General features: G+C 41.6%; 1 protein-coding gene across 1 annotated transcript in view; it reads right to left on the bottom strand.

Annotated features, from left to right (window-relative positions):
- Positions 1–826: 826 nt before the first annotated feature.
- The window catches only part of BCHE (butyrylcholinesterase), a 42,076-nt gene continuing 16,361 nt past the window's right edge, over positions 827–26,541 (bottom strand). Inside the window, exons 2-3 of the mRNA XM_077826601.1 lie at positions 10,326–10,492; positions 827–951 (exon numbers count right to left, since the gene is read on the bottom strand). Coding sequence (XP_077682727.1) covers positions 827–951; positions 10,326–10,492 — 292 coding nt within the window. The remainder of the gene's footprint in view (positions 952–10,325; positions 10,493–26,541) is intronic.

Raw genomic sequence — 26,541 nt, 5'->3', positions numbered from 1 at the left:
TTCCATTGGGTGAAGAAGGACAGAATTATTCAAGGGTTGGGGTGCTCAGTGGGCATTTGCATCACCTATCCAGCTAGGTGCACAGGGTAAAGAGGGAGAGATGAGCAGGGAAAGGCTGGCACTGGCTGTGGATCCATTACTTTGAGCCATTGCTGCCTGATAAGCAGAGGTGCTACACAGCCTTTATCCTTTATCCTTGGCTCCTAGTAGGGAATATTAATGTGTGAGAATACATGAGCTGTGTGGTGATTCCCAGGGACTGGGCCTTAAAGAAGCAATTATTCAAGGTTTAATAACTCTCTTAAAAACCCCTTTGCTTTAACAAGCAGTTAACATTTGTTGTGTCCAGAAAAGTTATCGTTTGTTTATGTCAACTAAATTACAACTGAAGCAAGGTTCATAATGCTGTGACATAATGCTTTAGCATAATGCTGCTAAAGATCTACATCAGCTGTGCTTTCCAGACAATATTATAAAATACTGATATTTCTATTTAAAAAATTACACTTTCTGTAATAGATTACAATGTTTCCTTGAAGTGAGACTTTAAGCCGCTAGTGTTTATGATAACATGTACATCATTAATCTTCATACTTTAATCTCTATAGTCCTATTTGACATACACTGAAGGGTATGAGTGCCTTATATTGTTTATTGAGATACAAGAGAGAATATAAACTAAAAGATCTGGGGAATCAATATTATATTCATGACATTTTATTTAATTTACAAAATATGCTTTATTGCTAAACATGTTAGATAGTTCCTTGTATGTTTGCCTTGATCAATGGTAATATGGACATTCTCAAAAGGGTAAACCTATTAATTAGAGACCTGCACAGCTTTCCTTCTTGCTAGTGTAATCATTAAATTGATTTTTCCAGTCCATCATGTAATTGTTCCAGCGATGGAATCCTGCTTTCCATTCTCGTTCTGCTTCATCAATATTTCCTGTAAAACACATAATGGGTTGTATTAATCTAAATTTGAATCTTTTTTTACATTAATTGAAAAATAATGTTGATTACCAGTGCCATTTTCTCTAAATGGCACAACAGTTTCTCCTCCCTCTCTCTCATCCCTAACTATTGGAAATTTAGTGGCTAATATTTAGCACTGCATCAGAAGGTAGCGACTTAAAATGAAGAACTATCATTCTGGCATAATCTTAGGAGTTATACATTGATGAAGATGAATTTGTTCTCTTTACACTGTATATATGTTTATCAAATAAATGTGTATGGTTTATCTCAGCTTTTAAAAGCAACCTCTGTTTATTTTCATCAAAATAGAATTATTTAATACATAGTTTAGAGTACAGCCCAGAAGCCCCAATAAGGATCATATCTCCACTGTGCTAGGTGCTTGTGATGGAGTATATAAACCCTACAGTAGTATGGAAGGGGTTAAGGAGCTGCTTTGGGCTGGAGTGGCACAGCCCTCCTCACCTGTAAATCATTCCAAGACAGGAGGAGTTGTTAAAGGGAGGGAACTCCACTCAGATGGGGTAACACCCTGGGAAGGAAACAGACTGTTGAATTTCTCCAGCCCCAGGAGAGGTGACAGCCTGCAGAAAGAGGGTGCAGATCACCTGAGCTAAAAGGGAGAGGGGGGGACTGAGACTTGCAGTGGAGACCAGGGAACTCTGAAGTGGACAGTAATTCTCCCAGGGCCCTCTGAAGTAACAACAGCCCATGTCCTGGAGGGAACTGTTGACAGATTTTTTTTTTCCTTTCTTTTGTTTAACCTCATTTGCTATCTGAGGGCTGTTTTGTTGAGTCACCTGAGACCCTGAGAGGGGATGAAACAACCAAGAGGCCTTGGTCGAAGAGATGAGCTGTGGTCAGCTAGAAAGACACACCTTGCAGCACCTGTTGGGGTGGGGGCAATTTAACTCATGTCTGCACTCCCCACATAGCTCCTACAGGGGGCACTCTACCACCAACAGATTTATGGCAGTGCTGTACAAAAACTTATGGAGATATGTGGTGGAATCACGGATCCATTCAAGTTAAGGCTGTGGCAGAGAAGCTAAATGAAATATTTGCACCTGAGCCATTCTTTTTAGGTAACATATCAAAGGAACTGTCCCAGATTGAGGTGTCAGTAGAGGAAGTTTTGGAACAAATTGATAAATTAAACAGTAACAATTCTCCAGGACTGGATGATATTCATCTAAAGGTTCTGAATGAACTCAGATATTAAATTGAAGAACTATGAATTGTGGTATATTACCTATCACTTAAATCAGACTCTGTACCAGATGACTGGAGGATAGTTAATGTAATGCCAATTTTTAAAAAAGGCTCCAAAGGTGATGGCAATTACAGAGAATCATAGAATATCAGAGTTGGAAGGGACCTCAGGAGGTCATCTAGTACAACCTCCTGCTCAAAGCAGGACCAATCCCCAACTAAAGCATCCCAGCCAGGGCTTTGTCAAGCCTGACCTTAAAAACATCTAAAAAAGGAGATTCCACCACCTCCCTAGGTAACCCATTCCAGTGCTTCACCACCCTCTAGTGAAAAAGCTTCCTAATATCCAGCCTAAACCTCCCCCACTGCTATGTACAGGTTGGTAAGCCTAACTTCAGTACCAGGGAAATTGACTGAAGCTATACTAGAGAACAGAATTACCAGATACAGAGATGATCATGATAGGGTAGAGTCAAGATGGCTTTTGTAAAGGGAAATCATGCCTCATCAGTCTGTTAGAATTATTTGAAGGTGTCAACAAGCATGTGGACAAGAATGATCCTTGCAAGTTGATATAGTGTATCTGAACTTTCAGAAAGCCTTTGACATGGTCCCATACCAAAGGACCTTAATCAAAGTAACCAGTCCTGGGATAAGAGGAAAGGTCCTCTCATGGATCTGTAACTAGTTAAAAGTTAGGAAACAAAGGATAGGAACAATTGGTCAGTTTTCACAGTGGAGAGGGGTAAATAGTGGAGTCCCCCAAAGACCTGTGCTGGGATCTGCGCTGTTCAACATATTCATAATTTATCTGGGAAGTTTTCGGGCAATAATAAATTACTTAAGATAAATTCAAAGCTGACTGTGAAGAGTTACAGAGGGATCACACAAAAGTGGGTGACTGGGCAAAAAAATGAATTTTTTTTAAGAAGAAATTTAATGTTAAGAAGTGCAAAGTGATATACATGGGAAAACATAATCCCAACTATACATACCAAATGATAGGATCTAAATTAGCTGCTACCACTCAAAAAGATCTTGGAGTCATTGTCGATAGTTCTCTGAAAATATCTGCTTAATGTTTTAATTAATGTACAGAATGTTAGCAACTATTAGGACAGGGGTACATAATAAGACTGAAAATATCATAATGCTACTACATGATATGCCCATAGGTTGAATACTGAGTGCAGTTCTGGCCTCTCCATCTGAAAAAAAGAGATATATTAAAATGCAAGAGGTACAAACAAGGGAAACAAAAATAATTAGGATCATGGAACAGCTTCCATAAAAGGCAGATTAAAAAGACTGGGAGTGTTCATTTTAGAAATGAGATGACTAAGTGGGGATATGAGAGAGGTCTATAAAATCATGAATGGGGTGGAGAAAGTGAATAGGGAAGAGTTATTTACCCCTTAACACAAGAACCAGAAGTTACTCAATGAAATTAATAATTAGCAGGTTTAAAACAAACATAAGGAAGTACTTCACAGTCAACTGTGGAACACTTTGCAAAGGGATGTTATGAAGGCCAAAAGTATAACTGGGTTGAAAAAAGAATTAGATAAGTTCATGGAGGATTGGTCCATTAATGGCTATTAGCCAAGATGGTCAGGAATACAACCTCATGCTTTGACTGCTAGCAGCTGGGAGTGGATGATAGCAAAGGGATCATTTGATAATTGCCCTGCTGTGTTCATTCTCTTTTAAGCATCTGGCACTGGTTATTGTCAGAAGACAGGTTACAGGACTAGATGGACCAATGGTCTAGCCCAGTATGGCCATTCTTATGTCAGAAGGGATAAAGTTTATTTATTTGCAGGTCAGCTGAATTTTTCCAAGCCTGTTTGGTCTGGAAATCAGGTTGGTAATTTAATGATAAGAGACTTTTAAATAAGATTTTAATTCCTTCCTAGTTTCAATTATAGCAGAAGTAATTCAGTACCTTTGCTTCCGGAACATAGTGAAGGCAAGAAGAATGAAGATGTGCAAAAAATAAAAAAAATAGATGAACCAAACTTTTTGTTTTCAAAGCTCCAAAATAGTTAGGGCTTCACTAGATTTGAGTTTTGGGAAAAGTTCAGGTAATTTCTTATTTTCTCCTGGCCAGTTTTCTCATTATCAAACCCCCCAAAACTTGGGCTTTCCCAATATTGATAACATTAAAAACATTTTTTGGTCAATAAACTATGTAAATATGACTCATAAGACCTATAAGGAGCAGATATACTCAATACTAAATGTTCTACTTTTACAGTCACTTTTTTTTCACCATAAAGTGCTGCTCTCTGCTTATATATATATTTTTTACTTTAAATAAGAAATCAGACTCTTAGATAAAGCCAGATTATTTGCAACTATGTCAAATGGATGGGTAATTTAGCTTTGGACCATTACTAGTACTATTTTGAGAAAAACACCTGGATCTTATTGCTTTTCTTAGGCTTGATTATGATTATCCAGTCTCATTTATCCATGCAAAGTTGCCCAATTATTGATTCAGACAACTGTTACATTTCTTCCTGAATATTTCAGGTACAGAGGCTCAGATATTTGTGAAGTATTAATGACTGGAAAGTATTCATGCCCAAATTTTTTATAAAGTTGAATACATCTCCTGTCCATACATCTCTAATCAGAAATAATTTATCTGGATCATAAATTATGAGACACTTCAGTGCTACCTAACGACATTAATAAAAAGTGAGTGAGCTATAGAAAACGGAGAATGAGAAATTCAAACTAGCCACCATTATGAATCTAAAAAGGAAAGAGAGACACTAAAGCCCTGAAATAAGAACCTGGGTTCCCATTTGTTTGCTCTTTTTCAGTGATAAGATCAAAATTGAAGTCACAAGTCAATGCATCCCATTATCACCAACATCATCAATCTCTTTGAAGCAACCACCTGTGACTTAGATGGGCTGACAGAAAGAAGGCAAAAAGAGATTAGAGAATTCATCTTGACCAATAATTACAATTCAGAGCATGAGGTTACTTGAATTCACTACCATATAACAAAAGTCAACCAATGAAATAATTAATACATTTTAACAGATGCAACAGCATAAATGCAGTTTTATATGGCCAAATCTCCTTATATTTGCAAATCTCGAGAAGTTTTGTAGTTGATTATCCAAAAAAGATTTGCAGGACATGATTATAAATAAAAATTATAAATTATAAAAAATAACAATAAATAATAATAATGAACAATAGATACATAATAATTAATGCTAAAGAGAATCTTTTTTGGATCAGGCCTTTAATGCTCATGAAAGGGGCTGGTTTGACAAAGCAAGAAAGCAAAGTGTTCAAGATACCCACAGATCAAACAGTTGGCAGCACATCCCTTCCCACATGGCTTTGGTGATGTCACAGTACCCTAATTTCAGTGGAGTTACATCAGAGATAAATTTGGCTCCATGCCCTTATTTGCCCCTCTGTTAAATCTGCCAAAAAGGGCACCAGTTGTGAATGTATTTTTGTGTTATGGACACTAGGAGCTGGACAGAGGTCATGTAACAGTTATGATATAGTATAATTTACTAGGAAACATAAGGCAGGAGTAATATTTCCTTCCTACCCAGTTGCTATTAGGTACTGTACCTGCAAATATCTTCCTGACTCTTAGCTCTGATAAATATTAAGAACTGTCCAGGTACAAAGCTCTGGAGGGTTAGGTGTATTTTGAAATCTCTCTTGGATATTCTTTAGTCATCCATACAATTTCAGGAGATCTGTGCAGCTTTAACCAACAAAGCAGATTTTTTTATTTGCTTGTTTGTTTTTAAGGAAATCACCAGATTTTTATTTTCTTCTAACAGTAAGTAGAAATGTTTGGATGATACAATATCGTAATAAGTTTTACCTCCCTTACTAACTAGGGTGCAGGAGGGTGGGGTTAGACAAATAAAATGAATGGGCAGAGGACTTTAGGGGCCATATCCTACCACCCTTATATTAAGTATTGCCTTACTCTGAGACTAGTCCCACTGGCATCAATGGGACTACTCAACATGAGTTATGGTTGCTGAATCTAACCCAAAGTAATATGGAAACTGGTTCTGATATTGAACTTTCTGACTTGTGGCATAAGAACGTCTTCCTTTTGTTTGTTTTAAACTTGATGCCTATTAATTTTGTTTTGTGACCCCTAGTTCTTGTGTTATGAGAAGGCATTTTAATGATCTACATACAGCTGACTATTTGTCTAATGTATAATACTTTTGGATACTATTTTTGTACATGTAAGATGGTCAAGCTTAATTCTTAGTTTTCTTAGGATATTTTTCTTAGCACATTCACAAAATCCATTGATAGGACTATTCTGACATTTTATCTTTGTTTTGTTATTTCATAGGTAATATATAATGACACAATCTCACTATAAATTAAAAATATATATATTTTTAAAAAGACCAGAGGAACTAATGGAGTGGAAACTGAAAGTTGTTCTACCTATAGCCAGCTCAAGGGGAAACAGACACAGTGGTAGTTAGGGCTCTGGATGCATTACAGGTTGTTGGAGTATTGGAAGGAACATTCATTTGGATACACAATATTTTGATCATTAAGATCTTTTAGAACTGGAGGCTGCTAAAGAGTTAACAAACTTCTTTTGAGAAAATGAATCCATGATTCTAGTTCCTATTCCTTACAGTTAAGGACTAATGTCTTCTGGCTCTTAAACCTGATAACCCTTTTAGAATCTGTCATCAGGAGGACTGCTGTGAATTGTGCCAGTGCTAATACCCGCAGACTAATCTTTTTGCCTTTGTGCACGATAAATATTTAAGCCTGTTCCTCCCATGGTGTTGAGCGCCCTGAGTTTTTCTTAAGGCCAGTGAGAGTTGAGGGTTTTCAGTCCCCTGCTGGACACGTCAGCTCCCAGCAGGACTGCGACCTGAGGCAGCAAGAGTTCTGTCTTCTTCAGAATCAAGAGCACGCGCCCGACAATTCCAGGGCCCAATTTACCAGGCTACTTGTATTGTCAGAACAAAAATATATATATTGCCACTAAGGCCCTCAAAGATAGCGTGGTAATCCACCCCAAAGTAAAGACACTAGAAAACCCACAAAACTGTACCAACAGTAAATACTTTAGAAATATTCAGAGACTGGCATTTCCATTTGTGTCTCTTCCTGCTATCTGGATATATGAGATTTGTTTTTCTCTTATTAATTTTCTAAATCTGCAGCCATACTATAAGCTTTGCCAGCTCTGGGCATTTTACTTCTCTAGGAAACTGGAAAAGATCCACCCTTGCAGCCTGGAGTCACTAAACATTTTGCTGTCTCTTATATTTTACTTCTTTAGCCAACTGTCCGTCTTGCCTAGAGTGTGGTCGACCAAGCTTTGCTTACATGTTGAGCAGCACTGGTGCTGGTCATTATGTAGATAGGAGACCTCAAAGTAATAAACAGAATAGCAAAGGAAGATGAGTTAGTGGGTGGCTCAGTACCAAACTGATTCCCCAGCATCATGACAGAGGACACATCATAGCGGGAGGTGCCATTTTTCAGATAAAACTGAGGCTCTGACCACTTGAGGTAATTAAAATATTCAACTGCACTTTTTGCAAGAGTAGACATGTCAGTTTGGGTGTCCTCTTCAGATTCCAGTTAGAAACATTACACTCCTGTCTACCTAAATTCCAGCTGCACTTTCAACTGGATATGATATTTTTCTTCACTTCTGTCCTAATGTTGTGCAGTTTTGCTGTACATTAAAGCAGTTGTGACTTTCCACCTAAGAGGTGGCTGTGTTTCAGTGCTGGGTAAAGTGATCTGCAGATGTATCTCTGTCTATGGTATGTAAAGTGCTTTGAGTCCTTTGGGAACTAAAGAGATTTCAAAAATATTATTTTGTACTCAGTGGTTCATTGAAAGGAACCTTTGCAATGAAAGTGCAGCCTAGGAAGTTTATCAGTGGAAATTAAAATGATTTTTTTCTCACGGCTGGAATAGGTTATGTGTAGGAAACATAAATATACAAAGGTCTAACGTTTCTGTTCTAAAGACTGGCAGTGCCAAAACACCACCACCCACTAGCAACATTCAGTCTCCTTCCTTTACTTTTGTCAAGAGTATGTTATGGAATCTTTCAAAAAATATTTTAAGCATGCATATTAAATTAGGGGTTAAAAGAAATGATTTATGGTAGATCAAGAAACATACTTTCATTTTTCTAGGCAGATTGCGAGAGGTGGTTTGTAATCCTTCCCAGCCCAAGGCCATGCAAGGCAACTCTGCTGGCCTGCCAAGAGATGCTGAAGCATGTGTGTTGATATAAATCGTGTCACAGAACATTTGGTATACACAGTACATTCGTATATCAATAACATCATCCAAACAGATGGAGTATACAATTATCATTTTTATGAGTAATGCCTGATGATCAAAACATGGATTAAACCAACTTTGTGTACATCTGAAATACCCATGTCTCACCTGAAAATGACCCAAATTTGCACACAAAAAAATATACTTGCTATTTTGTAAAATCTCCCACGTAGTCGCCAAATGGCGGGGTGTCGTGATAAGAGACACAGCAAAGTGTCACCCAGTCAGCAAATAATACTTTGAATTGGTTACAAATGCTGCTTCCATTCCCTTTTTTATTTAATAAAATGAGGTCTGATGCTGAGAGCTACTGAGCATCACCTACAACATACTAATGAGCCCAACCTACTTCTATTGAAGTGAATGGGAACACTGCACTCCGATAATGTGGCATAGTTATAAGAACCTAAATAGATCAGAATAGATTAAAGCAAATGGTTTCAATAGACAATTTGAGACCATTCCCATGATCCAGTCCTATCCCTTTAGATTCTGTGATTTCAAGTCCAGTAAACTGCCGTGATATGATCTCAATCGAGTATAAAAATATTGATCTCATCACACTCCCTTTGAAGTAAATGGGAAAAGTAATAATGACTTCAGTAGGAGCACGATCAGAGCTGTAACAGACCAAAGGGCACAGAATGGGAATGAATTAACCGTTTCAGAAAAACAGAACAAAAACAAACTATTGCCGCCACGGACACTTACCCACTTCTAGAGCCAACCTTAAACTGAACCTTATGGAAGGGTGTGAAATTATGATTTAACCTTTCCAAACCCTGATTTGCTTTTCACACACTTCTTTCCTTCTAGGCTTAGATGAGGGTTGGAACTCTGACATTTTTTTTATAAAGACTGTTCCTGAAGAACATCCAGAGGCTCACAACCCTCATCTGTACCATTGTCTCATTAAAATGCAAGCTACCAGAACCCTGACAGGAAAATCAGTTTTCAAGAGATATCTAGCCAGGTATTGAAGTCTGAATGGATTTGGATCACAGAGCAAAGTTTCCAAAATCTTCAGTCTTCATAACTAAACCCAAACTCCAAACCTCCCTGAAACTATAACTCCAAACCTGGTGACAATTATCCATCACTAATAAAAAATTATGAAAAGTGATTTAGAAAAACACTCCTAAAGCACTATGCAGACAATCTTAATTAAAATCCAGTGGTATTTTGCATTGGCTAAACCCTGAGGTCTCTCCGTTCTTTTTACACAGTCTTTATATAACTACTGCATGGTTGTCACCAGAGATTGAGCCCTGGAACTCCAGAAATAAATCACAAGCTTCTACAGCGTGGTCCTAAAGAACCAAATCCCGCAGCTGGCAGCAGCAGCAGTAAACTCACATCCTCTGTGGATTAGGTACTAAGGGTAGAGAAAACCCAGTCTAAGCATCTGAACCCATGGCAGTTCAAATCCCAGACAAGCTCCCATTTTTGGCCATCATGGTCATCACTGAGGACCGAACTTGGTACTTCCAGCATTAACAGCCTGCTGCACTATAGCTTCACCAAAAGCCCCTCACATGGAAGCAGACAGACCTATTCTCTATCAGACACATTTGTGTTTGCATAACACACTGAAGAGTAACAAGGCAAACTCCTGCTGAAGTGAATGAGAGTTTGCTTGAGAAAAGACATCAGGATTTGATTCCATTGAAATAACCTTTTCAAATATAAGCTTGGAGATTCAAATTGAAATACAGTGCTACTATCAGGAAAGTGAGCTTGTATTGAGCAGCATACCCTATGTATGCATATTTACCAAAAGTTTACCTGTTATCTCCAGGACTTTGGGAAAAAATACATTCCAGAATCGACACTGCTGGGCACGTAATTTTGTATATATCTTTGAAGCATCAGTGTTTAATGTTAAGTATTTTTGTTCAGTGGTAGTGAAGATTGGCCATCTGGTTCCATTAATCTGAGTCCCATTTGGAGTTCTAAATGATTAAAGAGAAATATTTCATTTCTCATGGGAAATTACCTGTGCACATCAATAGAATAAAATTATACTATTGACAAGTTATTTTATTTCAGACATCAGCATGTTAGTTTGGAATTACTGGAGCACCTTTTGTACATGATAGAAATAAAGCCACTACCCAAAACAGTAAAACTTTAAATTTTACATATCACTAAGGTTAATTAACAAAGTAAAGCTAAATATATTCAGATTAGTTTTTGTTTTTTTCTTATCCTAATGGAAAAATGAAGTTAATAAAACCAACCTACATAAATTGCATATGTTGAACCCAGAAGGTCTGACAGAAGATACAATCTGTTACAGGTTACCCCAAAACAGTAAATTTAGGAGCTTGCATTACATATATTTTAATATAAATGCTAACATCTAATTCTAATGAGTCCATTGGATTGCATTGTTCAGGTAGATCTGAAAGGTCTACAAGTAAAGGTTTGCATCTATGTAAATGAAGTGACTGGAGTCCACCTTGGTTAAAGCAAGGTCGAAAAGAGGAAGATGATGTCTTTTGTATTAGAAGAAAAGGCCCTTAACTACAATGTGCTAAATACCCCCATTGTGTTATTGAGCACACTGAATCACAACTCATTCTGAACCCAAAGAGAATTAAAAGGTGCTCAGCATCTAGTATAGGGGCGAGCAAATTTTTTGGCCTGAGGGCCACATTGGGTTTCCGAAATTGTATGGAGGGCCGGTTAGGGGTGGTCTTGCCTCCCCAAACAGCCAGGCGTGGCCCGGCCCCCGACCCCTATCTGACCCCCCCTGCTTCTTGCCCCCTGATGGCCCTCCCCAGGACTCTTGCCCCATCCACCCCGTCCGTCCCCTGACTGCCCCCCTCACCCGATCCAACCCCTCCTGTCATTCCTGGCTGCCCCCCCTGGGACCCCTGCCCCATCCACCCCCCCGTCCCCTGACTGCCCCCGGAACCCCTGCCCCTGACTGCCCCCCGCCACCCCATCCAACCCCCCCTTCCTGACTGCCCCCCTGGGATCCCTGCCCCCATTCAACCCTCCTGTTCCCTGCCCTCTGACCGCCTCGACCCCTATCCACACCACCGCCCCCTGACCACCACCCTGAACTCCCTTGTCCTTTATCCAAGACCCCCTGCTCCCTGCCCCCTTACTGTGCTGCCTGGAGCACTGGTGGCTGGCGGCGCTACAGACGAGCCGCCCATAGTACCAGGACAGGCAGCTGTGCCGCGCAGCTGGAGCCAGCCACGCCACCGTGCAGCACAGAGCACCGGGTCAGGCGGCGGCTCTGTAACTGCGCTGCCCGGCAGGAGCTCGCAGCTCTGCCGCCCAGAGCATTGTGCTGGTGGCGCAGTGAGCTGAGGTTGCAGGGGAGGGGAAACAACAGGGGAAGAAGGGCCAGGGGCTAGTCTCCCAAGCCAAGATCTCAGGGGCCGGGCAGGCGAGTCCCGCGGGCTGGATGTGGCCCACGGGCCTTAGTTTGCCCACCTCTGATCTAGTAGGATGCGATTAACTTCCAACCGGAACAGGGCCATGATTATTATTAGTTGTAGTGGTGGTAAATATTATAATAGGACCAAGGGATAAACTGAATTTAAGATGGGGATGTGGTTTAAGGCCATAAAGATTTTTATTAATCTTTTTTCCAGAGAGGGGTGAGCTTTATTGTGTAGAAACAGATAGGACTTGATGAAAAAGAAGTTGGTTTAAGTTGTAGAAGAGAGGAAGTCTTAAAATCATTTATTGGTGCAGGAGGCCTTTGAGATAGAGAATGATTTACATAAAGATGGATGATTTGTGACTATTAAAAGGCATGGCTATGGCAGCTTAGGGCTTGGCTACACTTGCGAGTTAGAATGCATTAAAGGAGCCCCGGGCGCACTAGCTCACTACCCGTCCACACTGGCAAGGCACGTAGAGCGCTCTGACTCCATGGCTACAGCGCTGCTAGTACTCCACCTTGGTGAGTGGAATAACGTTTGCTGAGCCCCTGCTGGAGCGCCGCAGCTCCAGTGTGGACGCCCTGGTCCTATAGTGTGCTCTGATCGGCCTCCAGAAGTGTCCCACAATGCCAGTGCTAGCCACTCGGGTCATCACTTTGAACTCTACTGCCCTGCCCTCAGGTGACCAACCATCAGACCTGCCCTTTAAATTCGCTGGGAATTCTGAAAATCCCCTTCCTGTTTGCTCAGCCAGGCATGGAGTGCTCGCAGCGAATCTTTCCAGGTGACCATGCCTCCACGTGCCAGGCGATCCCCAGTACGGAGCAATGGTGAGGTGCTGGACTTCATCAGTGTTTGCGGGGAGGAAGCTGTCCAGTCCCAGCTGCGCTCCAGCCGTAGGAATTACGATACCTTCGGGCAGATATCAAGGGACATGATGGAAAGGGGCCGTGACTGGGACGCACTGCAGTGGAGGATTAAAGTGAAGGAGCTGCAGAATGCCTACCGCAAAGCCCGCGAGGCAAACAGCCATTCCGGTGCTGCCCCTGAGACCTGCCATTTCTACAAAGAGCTGGACGCGACATTTGGGGCCGACCGCACCTCCACTCCGAGTACCATCATGGACATCTCGGAAGCCAGTGCAACAAGGCGGGAGGAGGAGGAGCAAAATGGGAGCGAGGGTGCTGAGGTGGAGGAAGACACCCTGGAATCCCTAGATGCATGCAGCCAGGAGCTGTTCTCAAGCCCGGAGGAAGGTAGACAGTCGTGGTGGCTGGTGCTTGGGGAAGGACAAACACCAGAGGAGGTTCCCAGTAAGCAGCTTTTATTTTGGGAAGGAAGTTATTTGGTGTGGGCTCTTGGGGTGAGGAGGATTAGGGCTGCATGCATGCCTAGATGTGGAATAGGGCGTTGATGTGCTCTCTCACATCGCGTTAATCAGCCTCAGTGATCTCTTCAAAGGTCTCATCCAGAACATGGGCAATGTGCTTGCACAGGTTTCTCGGGAGAGCTACTGTGGTCCTTGTTCCAGTAGGAATAACTTGTCCACTCCACTGTGCTGTGAGGGGCAGGGGGACCATTGCTGCACATAGGCAAGCTGTATATGGGCCAGGGCGGAATCTGCATTGCAGTAGAAGACCCTCCCTTGCTTCCCAGGTAACCCTCAGCAGCGAGATATCTTCCATGATGAACCGCTGTGGAAAATGTGGGGACAGTGTTCAGTGTAGGGGCCTCCTGCCACTGTTGGCTCTCCCCAAGGCACAGAAACCCAGAGGACAGTACAGCTGTGAAACAGTCAGTCACGCTTGACCCTGTGCTTACTCACCATTTTGGGACTCCCGGGGGTTATGTGTGCTCGCTTTGGGACAGGCAAATTATGCTATTGTGCAGACTGTGTTTGCCCTTAAGTATGTGGGAATTATTGCTCTGTCTGGTGTGAACAATGCTGCCTCTGTTAAGTGTTGCATTTTGCCTTTACAGATGCAACCTTGAGATCTCAGCTGTACGTATTATCACCGGCCAAAAGACTCCAAAGAATCAGAAAGAGGCCACGTAGAAGCAAGGAAGACATGTTGCATGAAGTAATGCAGCATTCAAGTAATGAAAATCAAAAACTGCAGGAGCGGTGGGACCCTGAAAGGAGGATCCACCAGCAGAATGAGGAGCGCTGGCACAAAAGCGTGGTGCTCTGACAGCAAAGCATGGATCAGCTGATAAGCATAATGGAACACCAAGACTTGATCCAGGCGCTCGTAGCCATGCAGGCAGAACACTAATGTGCCCGACCCCCCCGCAGCCCTGGTCCCAAAACTCTTTCCCTTGTGCCCCCATGTCACCTCCAACCCATTTTCCCCAACATCTGGGTTCTTACCACCACCAGCTGCCTCCAACACCTGTAGCTTCACCACCCAGCCCTGAAAACTACGACCCTTACTCTCTGCACTCAACTCCCATCACCATGCAGTATAGCCATCGTGAAGGCTAGGTGGGCTGGTGCCAGAACTGGAATATGTGTGCCATCTATCGCCCCTCCACAGTTAGGGAAACTAATTTGTGCAAAGCCATCAACAATGTCATACATGTTACCCAGAGTCACAGTTCTTCTGAGCAGGATGCGATTAATGGCCCTGCCAACTTGCATCAATTCGATTCCAGTGGTCGACTTCCCCATTCTAAACTGGTTAATGACCGATCGGTAGCTGTCTGGAGTTGCCAGCTTCCAGATTGCAATAGCCACCTGCTTCTCCACCATCGGGCAGCTCTCAATCTCATGTCCTTGCACCGCAGGATGGGGGCGAGCTCCTCATACAGTCCCATGACAGTGGCTTTTCTCATCTGAAAGTTCTGCAGCCACTGCTCGTCATTCCAGACTTGCATGACTATGTGATCCCTCCACTCAGTGCTTGTTTCCTGAGCCCAAAAGCGGTGTTCCGTGGTGGTGAGCATGTCCGTGAATGCCACAAGCAAACTCGTGTCATATGTGTTACTCGAGTCGATATCATTGTTGGAGCCCTCACTGTCACTTTGGATCATAAGGAATAACTTGACTGCCAAACATGACATGCTGGCGAGACTCGTCAGCATACTCAGCAGTTTGGGCTCCATCCCCGCAGACCAAAAGGGAAGACAGAGCGCACAATACAAAAAGCGTTGAAAGATGGCGCCAAATGTGGACGGAAGCACAGGGATCGCTGGGATGTGAACCGATGAATCATGGGGGGTTGGGACAGGACCCAGAATGCTCCGCACTCCCCGCCCCATTCCCACAAGCCACAGTGCCAGAATAAGAAGAGGTGTTCTGTGGGATAGCTGCCCATAATGCACTGCTCCCAACACTGCTGCAAGTGCCGCAAATGTGGCCACGCCAGTGCGCTTGTTTCTGTCAGTGTGGGCAGACTGCAGCGCTTTCCCTACTGTGCTCTCTGAAGGCCAGTTTAACTCAAAGCACTCCACATCTGCAAGTGTAGCCATGCCCTTAGACAGGGTGGAAAAACAGGTAATTAAACATCCTACTTCAGTGCTTCAAGTAGGCAAACACTTTTGCTTTCCTTGCTGGAAACTGCTGCCTAGGAGTCTGGAGTGTCTTCACCTCAGATAGTCAGTACAATGGTGAAGCCCTGGACAGTAGCTTTCCTGCCTGGCTGATGCATTATGTACACAGGACAGTCCCCTGCCGCCACATCAGAAGTCTTTTTCATGGTATGAGGGCAATTCCAACCACATGCAGCTTCCTGAATAGCTGTTGAGGAGGAGGGGTGGCATTCAACATGGAAAAGTAAATAAGAGGAGTACATAGTTCAGGCCATAACTGACCTCTTTCAGAGGACAAAAATAAGTAGAGAATCCCAAAGGGTATGGAATTCAGATGGGTTCTACTTTCCAGTGATGCGGTTGGGGGTGGTTGGAGGATAAGTAATACTCATATTCAGTTATCTAAATATTTATAGAACACCAGGCCTATTCTCTGTATTCTGAATTAATCTAAAAAAAGAAAAGGAGGACTTGTGGCACCTTAGAGACTAACCAATTTATTTGAGCATGAGCTTTCGTGAGCTGTAGCTCACGAAAGCTCATGCTCAAATAAATTGGTTAGTCTCTAAGGTGCCACAAGTCCTCCTTTTCTTTTTGCGAATACAGACTAACACGGCTGTTACTCTGAAACCTGAATTAATCTAGTTATTGACCTATCTCTAGTGTTTTGCTTTATTTTAAAGCATTGGGTACTGGCCACTGGTGGAGACAGGATATTAGACTAAAAGATCCATTAATCTGATCTGGCATGACAATTTCTATGTTCCTAACTTGCTCACTTCTTTACTAATTCTGCTCTTATTAACTTATGGAACCCTTTTAACTGCACATTTATTTGTGGCTTCTGAAGACAGTGACTTAAATAGAGTTGACTTGTACTTCAGTTCAAAATCAGAGAACTAATAGTGCTGTCAGTATTCATTTAATAGCTTTCTGCTATAAAATAAATCATGACATTCCAAATTGTAATTTACAAATAATAAGGAGGTTTATACCTATGAATGCAGATACACTTTACTAAAAGTGATTGAAAACATGATCAGATTAATACAGCATATTGCCATACAAGAACATGCTGATTATAACATTCTCTCTACATTGCTAGAGCACTTACCATCTTAACAAGAAATGTACTGTAACTCCCTTCTTACTGAAAACTTCCAAAGATTAAAAAACAGTTCCCAGATTCAACAATACAAAAAGACCACAGGATTATAATATTTTCAATTTGAAACAATTATTTAGGGTTGTAATCTATCTGCACACATCACACCTATTTTTCATTCCTTCTTGTTAATAATGTTGCCATGATCATTGTTATTCCCAATATAATCTGGAAAATTCCATGGTTTATGGAGTTAATACAGTTTATACAAATTAACTGTATTAAGATAATGCTATGATTGCATGGGCAAGAAATCAAGTGCGAAGCAATGACAAAGATGAGGTTGTATGCACAGCCTGAACTCTGCCCCCTTGTGGAAGCAGAGTTCTATGTAACTGGTGGGAGCCTGGTCCTGCTGAAAATTTTCTGTGTAGGGCTCATCATGATCCATGGAAACCTGACTCCAGTTTCAGTGGCTGCCTATCTCCAAAGTCTCCTTTTCACCATCTCCCCAACACTCCTACTCCCTAGTCAACCCCAATTTCTGATGCCTCTTCCCCAGGAAACTCCACAGTTTGCCCACATACTAAAGAGCAAAGGAAGGGAGAAGCCACTCCTATGCTCAAGGGCGGCAGGTGAACCACTGCCTCAGGGAGGCTAGCCCCCCAGGCCCGCCCCTTCCATGCCCAGAACCCCCCCACTGCAGCCGCTGGCCCCCTCACCAGGCTAGTGCCCTCAGCCCCGGAGCACCTCCAGCCCCGGAGTGTCAGGAGGCCGGGCAGTGTGGCCCCAGCCCCCCTAACCCCAGAGTGCTGGGAGGCCAGGCAGCACAGTCCCAGCACCCCCAGCCCTAGAACGTGGCCCCAGCCTCCCCTCATCTCAGCCCCAGAGTGCCAGGAGGCCAAGCAGCATGGCCCCAGCCCCTTCTGGCTTCAGAGCGCTGGGAGGCTGGGCAGCATGGCCCCAGCCCACTCCAGCCTTGGAGAGCTGGGAGGCTGGCCAGTGTGGCCGCAGCCCTGGAGCACTGGGTGGCCGGGCAGCACGGCCCCAGTGCTGGCCCCAGCTGGGGACATAGCACAAGAGAAGAGCCACCCACAGAGTGGGAAACAGGACAGGACTGGGGGTGAAGTGTGGGCAGGGCCACACCTGGTTGTTTGGGGAGACTCAGCCTCCCCCAGCCTCTGATACTTGCCGCCCATGCCCTATGCTCCTTGCCAGGTCTACAGCTGGGGTAATGCTTGCAAGTAGAACTTAGATCTCCCCTGGAACATATCTTTTTAATAAGCTTTCTTCTTTTACAGTTGCTTCATCAGTGCTTGGGCATGTCCCTACACACTTGTCCCCAATATCTTCCTACAAGCTCTGGTCAGCCACAGCCTCCAACTTTATTTTGGATGGAGAAAAGAGATCTTTTGCACATCTTAGGAGGAGAGTAGCTCCCCTTCTGCACTCCCCTAATATCCACAGGAGCTTCTTTTGTGTACTTTAGGAAATGCAGTTATTTTGCATCATTTCCCTATGAAGGGCAATTTTTCAATGTCAAAACCCACCTCAAACTTTGGAAAGTAACCAAACTTTGATACATTTCATCTATGGGAACAAAAGGGGAACAAAGAGTACCTGTGGAATCATAAAGACCAGTCAGCCTAATTTGATACCTGGAAAGATACTGGAACAAATTATTAAACAATAAATTTGTAACCACCTTGAGGATAAGAGGGTTATACATGATAGCCAACACGGATTTGACCAGAACAAATCATGCGAGACCAACCAAATTTTTTTTTGGACAGGGTTACTGACTTTGTCGATAGGGGTGAAATTGTAAATTTGATAGATCTTGATTTTAGTCAGGCTTTTGACATGACATTCTCATAACAAAACTAGAGAAATATGACCTAGGTGAAAATGCTATAAGGTGTGTGCAAAACTGGTTTAAAGACCATACTCAAAGAGTAGTTATCAATGGTTTGTTGTCAGTCTAGGGGGCCATATCTAGTAGGGGCCTGCAGGGGTCAGTCCTGGGTCCGGTACTATAAAATATTTTCATTAATGAGTTGGATAATGGAATGGAGAGTATTCTTATAAAATGTGTGGATGACACCAAGCTGGGTGGGGTTGCCAGCCCTTTGGAGTACAGGATTAGAATGCAAACCAACCTTGAGAAATTGGAGAATTGGTTTGAATTCAACAAAATAACATTCAGTAAAGACAAGTGCAAAGTACAGCACTATGCTTAGGAAGAAAAAATCAAATGCACAACTACAAAATGGGGAATAACTGATTAGTCAGAAAAAGATATGGGGGGTGTAGTGAATCAGAGGTTCAATGTGAGTCAACAATGTGATGCACTGGCAAAAAAGGCTAAATCATTCTGGGGTGTATTAATAGCAGTGTTGTAGGTAAGACATGGTAGGTAATTGTCCCATTCTATTCAACACTGGTGAGGCATCAGCTGGGGTACTGTGTCCAGTTCTGGGCGCCACACTTTAAGAAAGATGTGGACTAACTGGAGAGAGTCCAGAGGACAGCAACAAAAATGAGAAAAGGTTTTACAACCTGACCTATGAGGAAAGGTTAAAAAAACTGGGCATATTTAGTCTTGAGAAGAAGATTGAGGGGAGACTTAGTAACAGTCTTCAAATATGTGTTATAAAGAGGAAGATGATCAATTGTTCTCCATGCCCACTTTAAATAGAAAAAAAAGTCATGGCCTTAATCTGCAGCAAGGGAGATTTAGGTTAGATATTAGGAAAAACTTTCTAACTATAAGGATATTTAAGCATGGAATAGGTGTCCAAAGGAGGTTGTGGAATCCCCATCACTGGAGGTTTTTAAGAACAGGTTAGACAAACACATGTCAGGGATGGTCTAGGTGTACTTGGTCCTACCTTAGCACAGAGGGCTGACTAAATGTCTTCTTGAGGTCCCTTCCAGCCCTACATTTTCTATGATTTGGGGGAGGGACAGCACAGTGGTTTGAGCATTGGCCTGCTAAATCCAGGGTTATGAGTTCAATCCTTGTAGGGGCCATTTAGGAATCTGGGGCAAAAGTTGGGGCTTGGTCCTACTTTGAGCAGGGGGTTGGACTAGATGCTTCCAACCCTCATATTCTATTTTCCATTATATCTTTTTGTCTAAGAAAATGCCCTGAAACCATGCAGAGCTTCTCTGGATTCTGACTGTGGCACAGCATGCTGTCATTCATAGACACTCATCTGTTTCATGATGATAAGTCCTTAAAAAACATGAGGCAGCCAAACTTATTTCCTGGTCTCCACAACACTACATTGATGAAAGGGAAACTATTCCTCTGATTTGATCTCCATCTTGAGTTGCATGACTGAAGCCAAGTAATTCAGGTATCTCATCCAACTTAGTAGGATCAGTTTCAGACAAAAATAGAGCCAAAATCTCATCAACATGTTGTATCCACCTCACACAATGTATGCGAACAACAGAGCAAAGCTAGATTGTATTAAAGTCACATTTCCATACTTCATATACAGGGTACACATACAGGCCCTATTCGATCTTTGAACATATACATGCTCCCACTGAAGTCTGTGGGCTTGATTTTAATCTCAGTCTCACTGGAGTAATAGAAGGATAGCTACATTGAAGTCACAGGAGCTAGACTAGAATTACATCAGTGTAACTGAGATCAGAATCTGACCCTTTGGACATTATTTATCCATTAACTGGTAGCAAAATTTGCCCCTCAGAGTTCATGCATCATAAAACATGGCAGATTTGGCTTACAGAGGGAACTTTTAGAAATCTATACAATTTTAACAGGGGTTGTTCATTGATAATTTCTGTATATTCCATGCTCATATATAGTAGTCCTAGACAAAGAATTCCTTTTTGCAACAAATTTTGAGATTTCAGAATTGGTTTTCATTCTACTTAAAACCAAACAGGACACCTTTCAGAATTTTTGGAGAGGAAGAACTATACCCCAGAATAGCCAATACCCCACGGTTAGGCCAATGCATGGGATGTGGGAGGTCAAGGTTTAAGTTCCTGGTCTTCCTGATTCAGGGCAGGAACTTGAACCTAAATCTCCCACATCTCAAGGGAGAGCTCTAACCACACTCTCTCTGTGATTTTGATCAGATATTCCATCCTGGACTTGAGAAATCTTCCCAATAAAAGTTGCACCAAAACATCCATGTTTCTGCAAAAAGTTTTGGTTGTGATGAATCAGCATTAAAAAAAAAAAGTTTTGGCAAAAATTCCCAACCAGTTTTAATATTAACAACTTCTTTAGTAGAACAAAATTAACTTAGTTAAAATGGAAATTGTGACATCCTTGTACACAGAGCTTTATTAATCATAATAAATATATTTCCATTACCTTATTTTTCCCAGTAATATGACTGATACTATTTGAGAACACAATATAAGCATTCATTACATTTTTATTGGTATCTCCTCAGCATTACTTTTATGGATGATTTATCAATCGCACACACAATTAGATACACCTTAATCTAAGATGTGATGAATAGGGTTTGGTCATCATTTTGCAACAACTCATTACATTTTTTTACTAGCATTCAAGAAATGAATTCTCCAAGACCTGTAAATTAGTGCACTTAATTTCAGTGAAAGAGCTTCAGTTGGCTTTCTGCTTTGCCCCTTTACCAATCCCCAACACAAATGTGCTGTTGGATGCTGAAATGCTCCAGAGGAAAGTTTTCTATGCTCAATTTTACAAATTTCTCAGGGGAAGATACAGCTGAAAATGGCTTAGAAGTGTTTAGTTATCCTTTAACTTAAGAACATAAGAACAGCCATGCTGGGTCAGACCAATGGTCCATCTACCCCAGCATCCTGTCTTCTGACAGTGACCAATGCCAGGTGCCTCAGAGGGAATGAACAGAACAGGTAATCATCAAGTGATCTACCCCTGGGGCCCATTGCCAGCTTCTGGCAAACAGAGGCTCGGGACTCTTCAGAGCATGGTTTTGCATCCCTGCCCATCCTGGCTAATAGCCATTGATGGACCTATCCTCCAAGAACTTATCTAGTTCTTTTTTGAACCCTGTTGCTGTCTTGGCCTTCACAACATCCTCTTGCGGAAAGTTCCACAGGTTAACTGTGTATTGCATGAATAAATACTTCCTTTTGTTTTTTGTAAACCCAATGCCTATTAATTTCATTTGGTGACCCCTAGTTCTTGTGTTATGAGAAGGAGTAAATAACACTTCCTTATTTACTTTTCTCCACACCAGTCATAATTTTATAGACCTCTATCATATCCTCCCCTTAATCATCTCTTTCCCAAGCTGGTAAGTCCCATTCTTATTAATCTCTCCTCATATGGAAGCTTTTTGCTCATATGCTTTCAGTACTGGTAGTAGCCACATAGTAAAATACATTTTCATAGCTTATACACACAGCTATTTGGATTTGTGTATGTGTTTACATGTGTATGGAATAAAATAGTAAGGAGAAACTTTTCCCTTCATATGCTGAACATGGGCAGAATATACAAGTATTTCTCTTTTAATAGGCTCATATGCTGAAACACTGCCCAATTCCTTATCTCTTCATCTATGCCCTGAATCAGTCACTGTCACATTTCTTACCATTCTGTGAAACTGGGGGGGTAATTATTCAAGGCTTCTGTGGTGCTATAATAATAATAACAGTGACCATGCTAGCACTAGGTTCCAATTTGACCCCAATCTTTAAACAGTTTCTTTAAGGGAGGAGAAGGTGAGTGTCAATTTCTATTTTATGTCTAGTTTTCATGATTTACTCAACACCAGGCTGTTGTTCAGTGGGTCCTATTCTGCTGTATGGTATCATGACAATGGGAAGCAAGAATGACTTCTGTCTCTTACATTCCCTATAGTTGATTTTACAAAGGCTGTAAGAACTATGAAAGTAGCTAGGAGCAATAGTAAGGTTTGCTCTGTTTAGGTTCAGCAGTGAGTAAGGGTTGATAAACAAATACTTCACCCCAGGGGCAAGTTGTGGGAAGAAACTGACTCAGTGTCACAAAAGTGATTGTGTGGCTCTTGAATTAATATAGCTTATTTCCCATCTCAAGTAAGGTCCCACTCTCTTCCATCCCACCGTTTCAGAAAGAGGGACTGCCCTTCAGATAAGACGCAGGTAGGATGAGCAAAAGGATGAGGGATCTTTCACCCCTGCTCAGCCAATCTAGCCTACTGATTTCAGTGGGAATATTAATAGAATAGTGAATTACTTAGTGAGAGTAAGGACAGCAGACTCTGGCTCTTTAGAAATAAACAGACACAAAGAGCCAGACTTTAACAACTGGTCACTCTGGGGGAGTAGTTCAATTAATTTCAGTGTAGACAGAGACTACTCGATGAGAGTCCTGCAGTTTGAGGAAGGAATTAAGGACCATGGGATTGGAACCCCCAGTGATACCTCTTAACACTCAGTTCTATGCTAATGATTAAGTTGCATTGCTGAGAGTTAACCATGCTGAGAGTTGAGCAAACTAGCCAAATAAAATATCTTTAATATCTTAACTAGGCTTTTGGGCAAGATGGATGAACAGTACATTTTATGGTCTGGAAGAGGTGGTTTTGCTGTTCTCTCTCTCTTCTATTTGGACAGAAGGGCACTCTTAATTAGCTGGAGAGCTGAAGAGGAGCACCAGGCATGTTTATGGTGTTCCAGCCCTTCAAAATGTAACTAGCTGTGTGGGGCACTAGATCATTTCAGAGAGTGGGAGGAAGTATTTGTTGCATTAGTCAGGCACATGTATCCAGATATCTCGCATAATTTCTAAAGGCCATGATGCATGATATTTATACCTATTTTCACTTTCTAGTCACAACATAACAACTGCTAGGCTAATAACAATTCAGGGCTGTGGTTTGATTCCCAGAGAGACTACAAACCTGTGACAGCTCACATTTGCGTCATGCATATGGTATAACACTTACAAGGGTTTTTTCTTAGACTGGAGGATGACACTGGGAGCTAAATGGATATTTACGTGCTGGATCTTATTGAAAGGAGTTGCAGATTTGGTGTTAAACCTTGGTTCAATCTCCCCAAACCCTGCTAAAACAATTTGGCCTATCTTCTGTTTTCCTCAAACTCAGATATCAGGTTCACACTATTTCTTGTCAAGTAGGCACTGGGGAGTACCACAAATTTGATAGCTCAAACCCTCTCAGCTTGAGGAGCAATACTATACAGTGTCAGAAAAAAATAGTTCTGGAAACTCTGCTTCATGGCAGCATAGACAGATGCTGAAGAATACTTCAAATGTTTGGAAAAATAAACACAAAATATCCCCAGAAGCTCTAATTATTGTGTAAACTTTTCATTCAAGAAGAGGGGTCTGCACAAATGTGAAAGGCTTTCACTGCATGAATAAATAGATTACATTTGATGCCAATATCACTACGAATTGGGGCCACCTATGTGTGATTCAGTATAATGAGTTGACTCTCCAGATTTTTTAAATTCAGACAGCTATTCAGCACATTTTCCCAAGTCAACTAATCATTTACCTTCTAATAAAATGATCTCATGGGCTTACTGGGTAAATACTTTCTACTGTGCCAAAATATTTTATACTAAAATGCCCTCTTCCATCCCGCTGTTTTTTCAGTAACTCTGAGAGAAAAGACAAGATGACAGAAGCATTTTGCTACTCGGTCTATTATCCAAAGTTTGTGAATGTGCCATTTAGAATAACAAGACTGTGGGAAACACCACTCCTGAATGAATAAAATGGTAACGTGACACACTATCACTTCACAAATACATAAACTACCTTTAATGTCAATATCATTACCAACTGGGGCTACCAGTATGTGAGTTGGCATAATGATGAAGTGAGCTGTAGCTCACGAAAGCTTATGCGCAAATAAATTGGTTAGTCTCTAAGGTGCCACAAGTACTCCTTTTCTTTTTGTGAATACAGACTAACATGGCTGTTACTCTGAAACCTGACATAATGAGTGTATTCTCCAGATTTTTAGAATTAACACACTTCTTCAGAATATTCCTCCACATCAGCTAACCAAATGATCTGATGGACTCCCTGTGAAAATGCATCATACTTAAAATTTTATTCAAAAATGGTCTCTTTGGGGCTTTGATTCTCACAAGGCTAAAATAAAAGACACGATGAAGTGAGCTGTAGCTCATGAAAGCTTATGCTCAAATAATTTGGTTAGTCTCTAAGGTGCCAAAAGTACTCCTTTTCTTTTTGCGAATACAGACTAACATGGCTGCTACTGTGATAACAGAAGTATTTCACTATTCTGTCTCTTATCCAAAGATTATGTGTGGTGCCATTTACAATAGTGAGACTAAAGTAAGTACCCATTTGAAAAGTGGTAACTCCATTGGTGTCATTATCACCATGTGGAATATTTAGTGTGGATCGGAAAAGATGCAGTAATATTATTCTTAAAAATCCAGTTCCCTTGCACTCTTTCCCACCTCAGCCACCTTTCAAACAGCAAGCCACAATCTGACCCCAGGTTCCTATAGCACTAGGTACATGTATAATGCAGGCAGTTTTTAAAGGTATTAATGTACTTGTTGAATCTAATTTAATTTGATCTTTGTAAGAAGGGATTTCTGAAATTCTGCATTGTTCCTTAAGTGGAAGATGACACAAAAACACCAACCCTCTTAGGTCTTGATTCTGCAGCCTTTACATTGAGTCTGACATAGGTGAGTATTCACATTGAACTGAGTAGAAAAAACATGTGAAATACTATTTAACTTGAGTAAGGGTTGCAGAATGAGGCTCTCGGTTACTTTCTATATTAAAAAGGTATTTATGGAAAGTTTGGCTTTTATTGCTGTACTCAGTCTTCCCCCCTCCCCCATCCCCAAACAAAATAGAGGTTGTAATCTAATGACCAGGAAGTGGCTCCATTGCCCTGTCGTAAGAAAACTGCAGTATAACTGAAAGAGGAATATCAAAAGCAAACATTATTTCTTCTGCTGATCCCTGGAGAAATCTGTGTGATCCAACTGGCTCTCATTTTAACTCCCAGAAACTGGAGAAGGACAGCTAGCTTTCTATCACTTATACATGCTAAATAAGGCTCAGGATATTCCTTCCAGATTCTTACTTGATGACAACAGTGGTGTGTATAAACATCTGAAGCCATAAATTATTGTGGTATGCAGCATTCCACAGAAGTAACATTCTGCACCTTCTGTTTTTGTCTGATTCTGTTCTACTCTAGAAAAGACTTAAAAAGTGCAACAAGCCACAAAAGTTGAGATGGTTCTTCTGGGTGAATTGCGTGGGCCTCATTTGTCAAATTTTCTCACACATTAAATGTCCTCAAGACTGGTCTTCAAAATATTGGGACTAAAACAAATAAATAATGTATAGCGAAGTCAGCGTGTGCTGCCAAGTGCAAAAGCCCCTTAATGGACAATTAATCACTTAAACAGCTTGAATCTCAGGGGTTATTTTGAATTAAACCAAACTCTGCTTTTTTTTTTTTTTTAAGGTTTGTACTGGTTTAGAAAAAGTAGGGTGACCAGATGTCCTGGTTTTATAGGGACAGTCACGATATTTGGGGCTTTGTCTTATATAGGTTCTTATCACCCCCCCCCCAACCCCTGTCCCAATTTTTCACACTTGCTGTCTGGTCACCCTATGAAAAAGAGTACTTCCTCCCAATATGCTCCAGGCCCTCTTATTTCTCAGCTGGCAGAACCTTTCTCTTCATGACCTCCTAACACATTCTCATACCTCCCAATCCCTCTATGCAACCCCTTACCACAGGCCCCTAACTCAGGGTCACTTTGGAGTGTCTTGGATAAGAAAGGCCTCGCATTGTGGAGGAGTAAGGAAAAGCAAGATTGACAGGAATGAATGAAATAATAATAATTTAAAAAAATAGATGGGACATTTGAGGGTGTGGGGAGAGACAACTTCAGTTTAGGTCAGCTTTAAGTAAACATTTGAACTTTGGGGTATTTA

This window comes from Eretmochelys imbricata, chromosome 9, assembly GCF_965152235.1.
Source record: "Eretmochelys imbricata isolate rEreImb1 chromosome 9, rEreImb1.hap1, whole genome shotgun sequence".
Classification (NCBI taxonomy): Eukaryota; Metazoa; Chordata; order Testudines; family Cheloniidae; genus Eretmochelys; species Eretmochelys imbricata.
The sequence above is the reverse complement of the archived record's forward strand: the minus strand, read 5'-3'. Positions and strand labels throughout refer to the sequence as shown.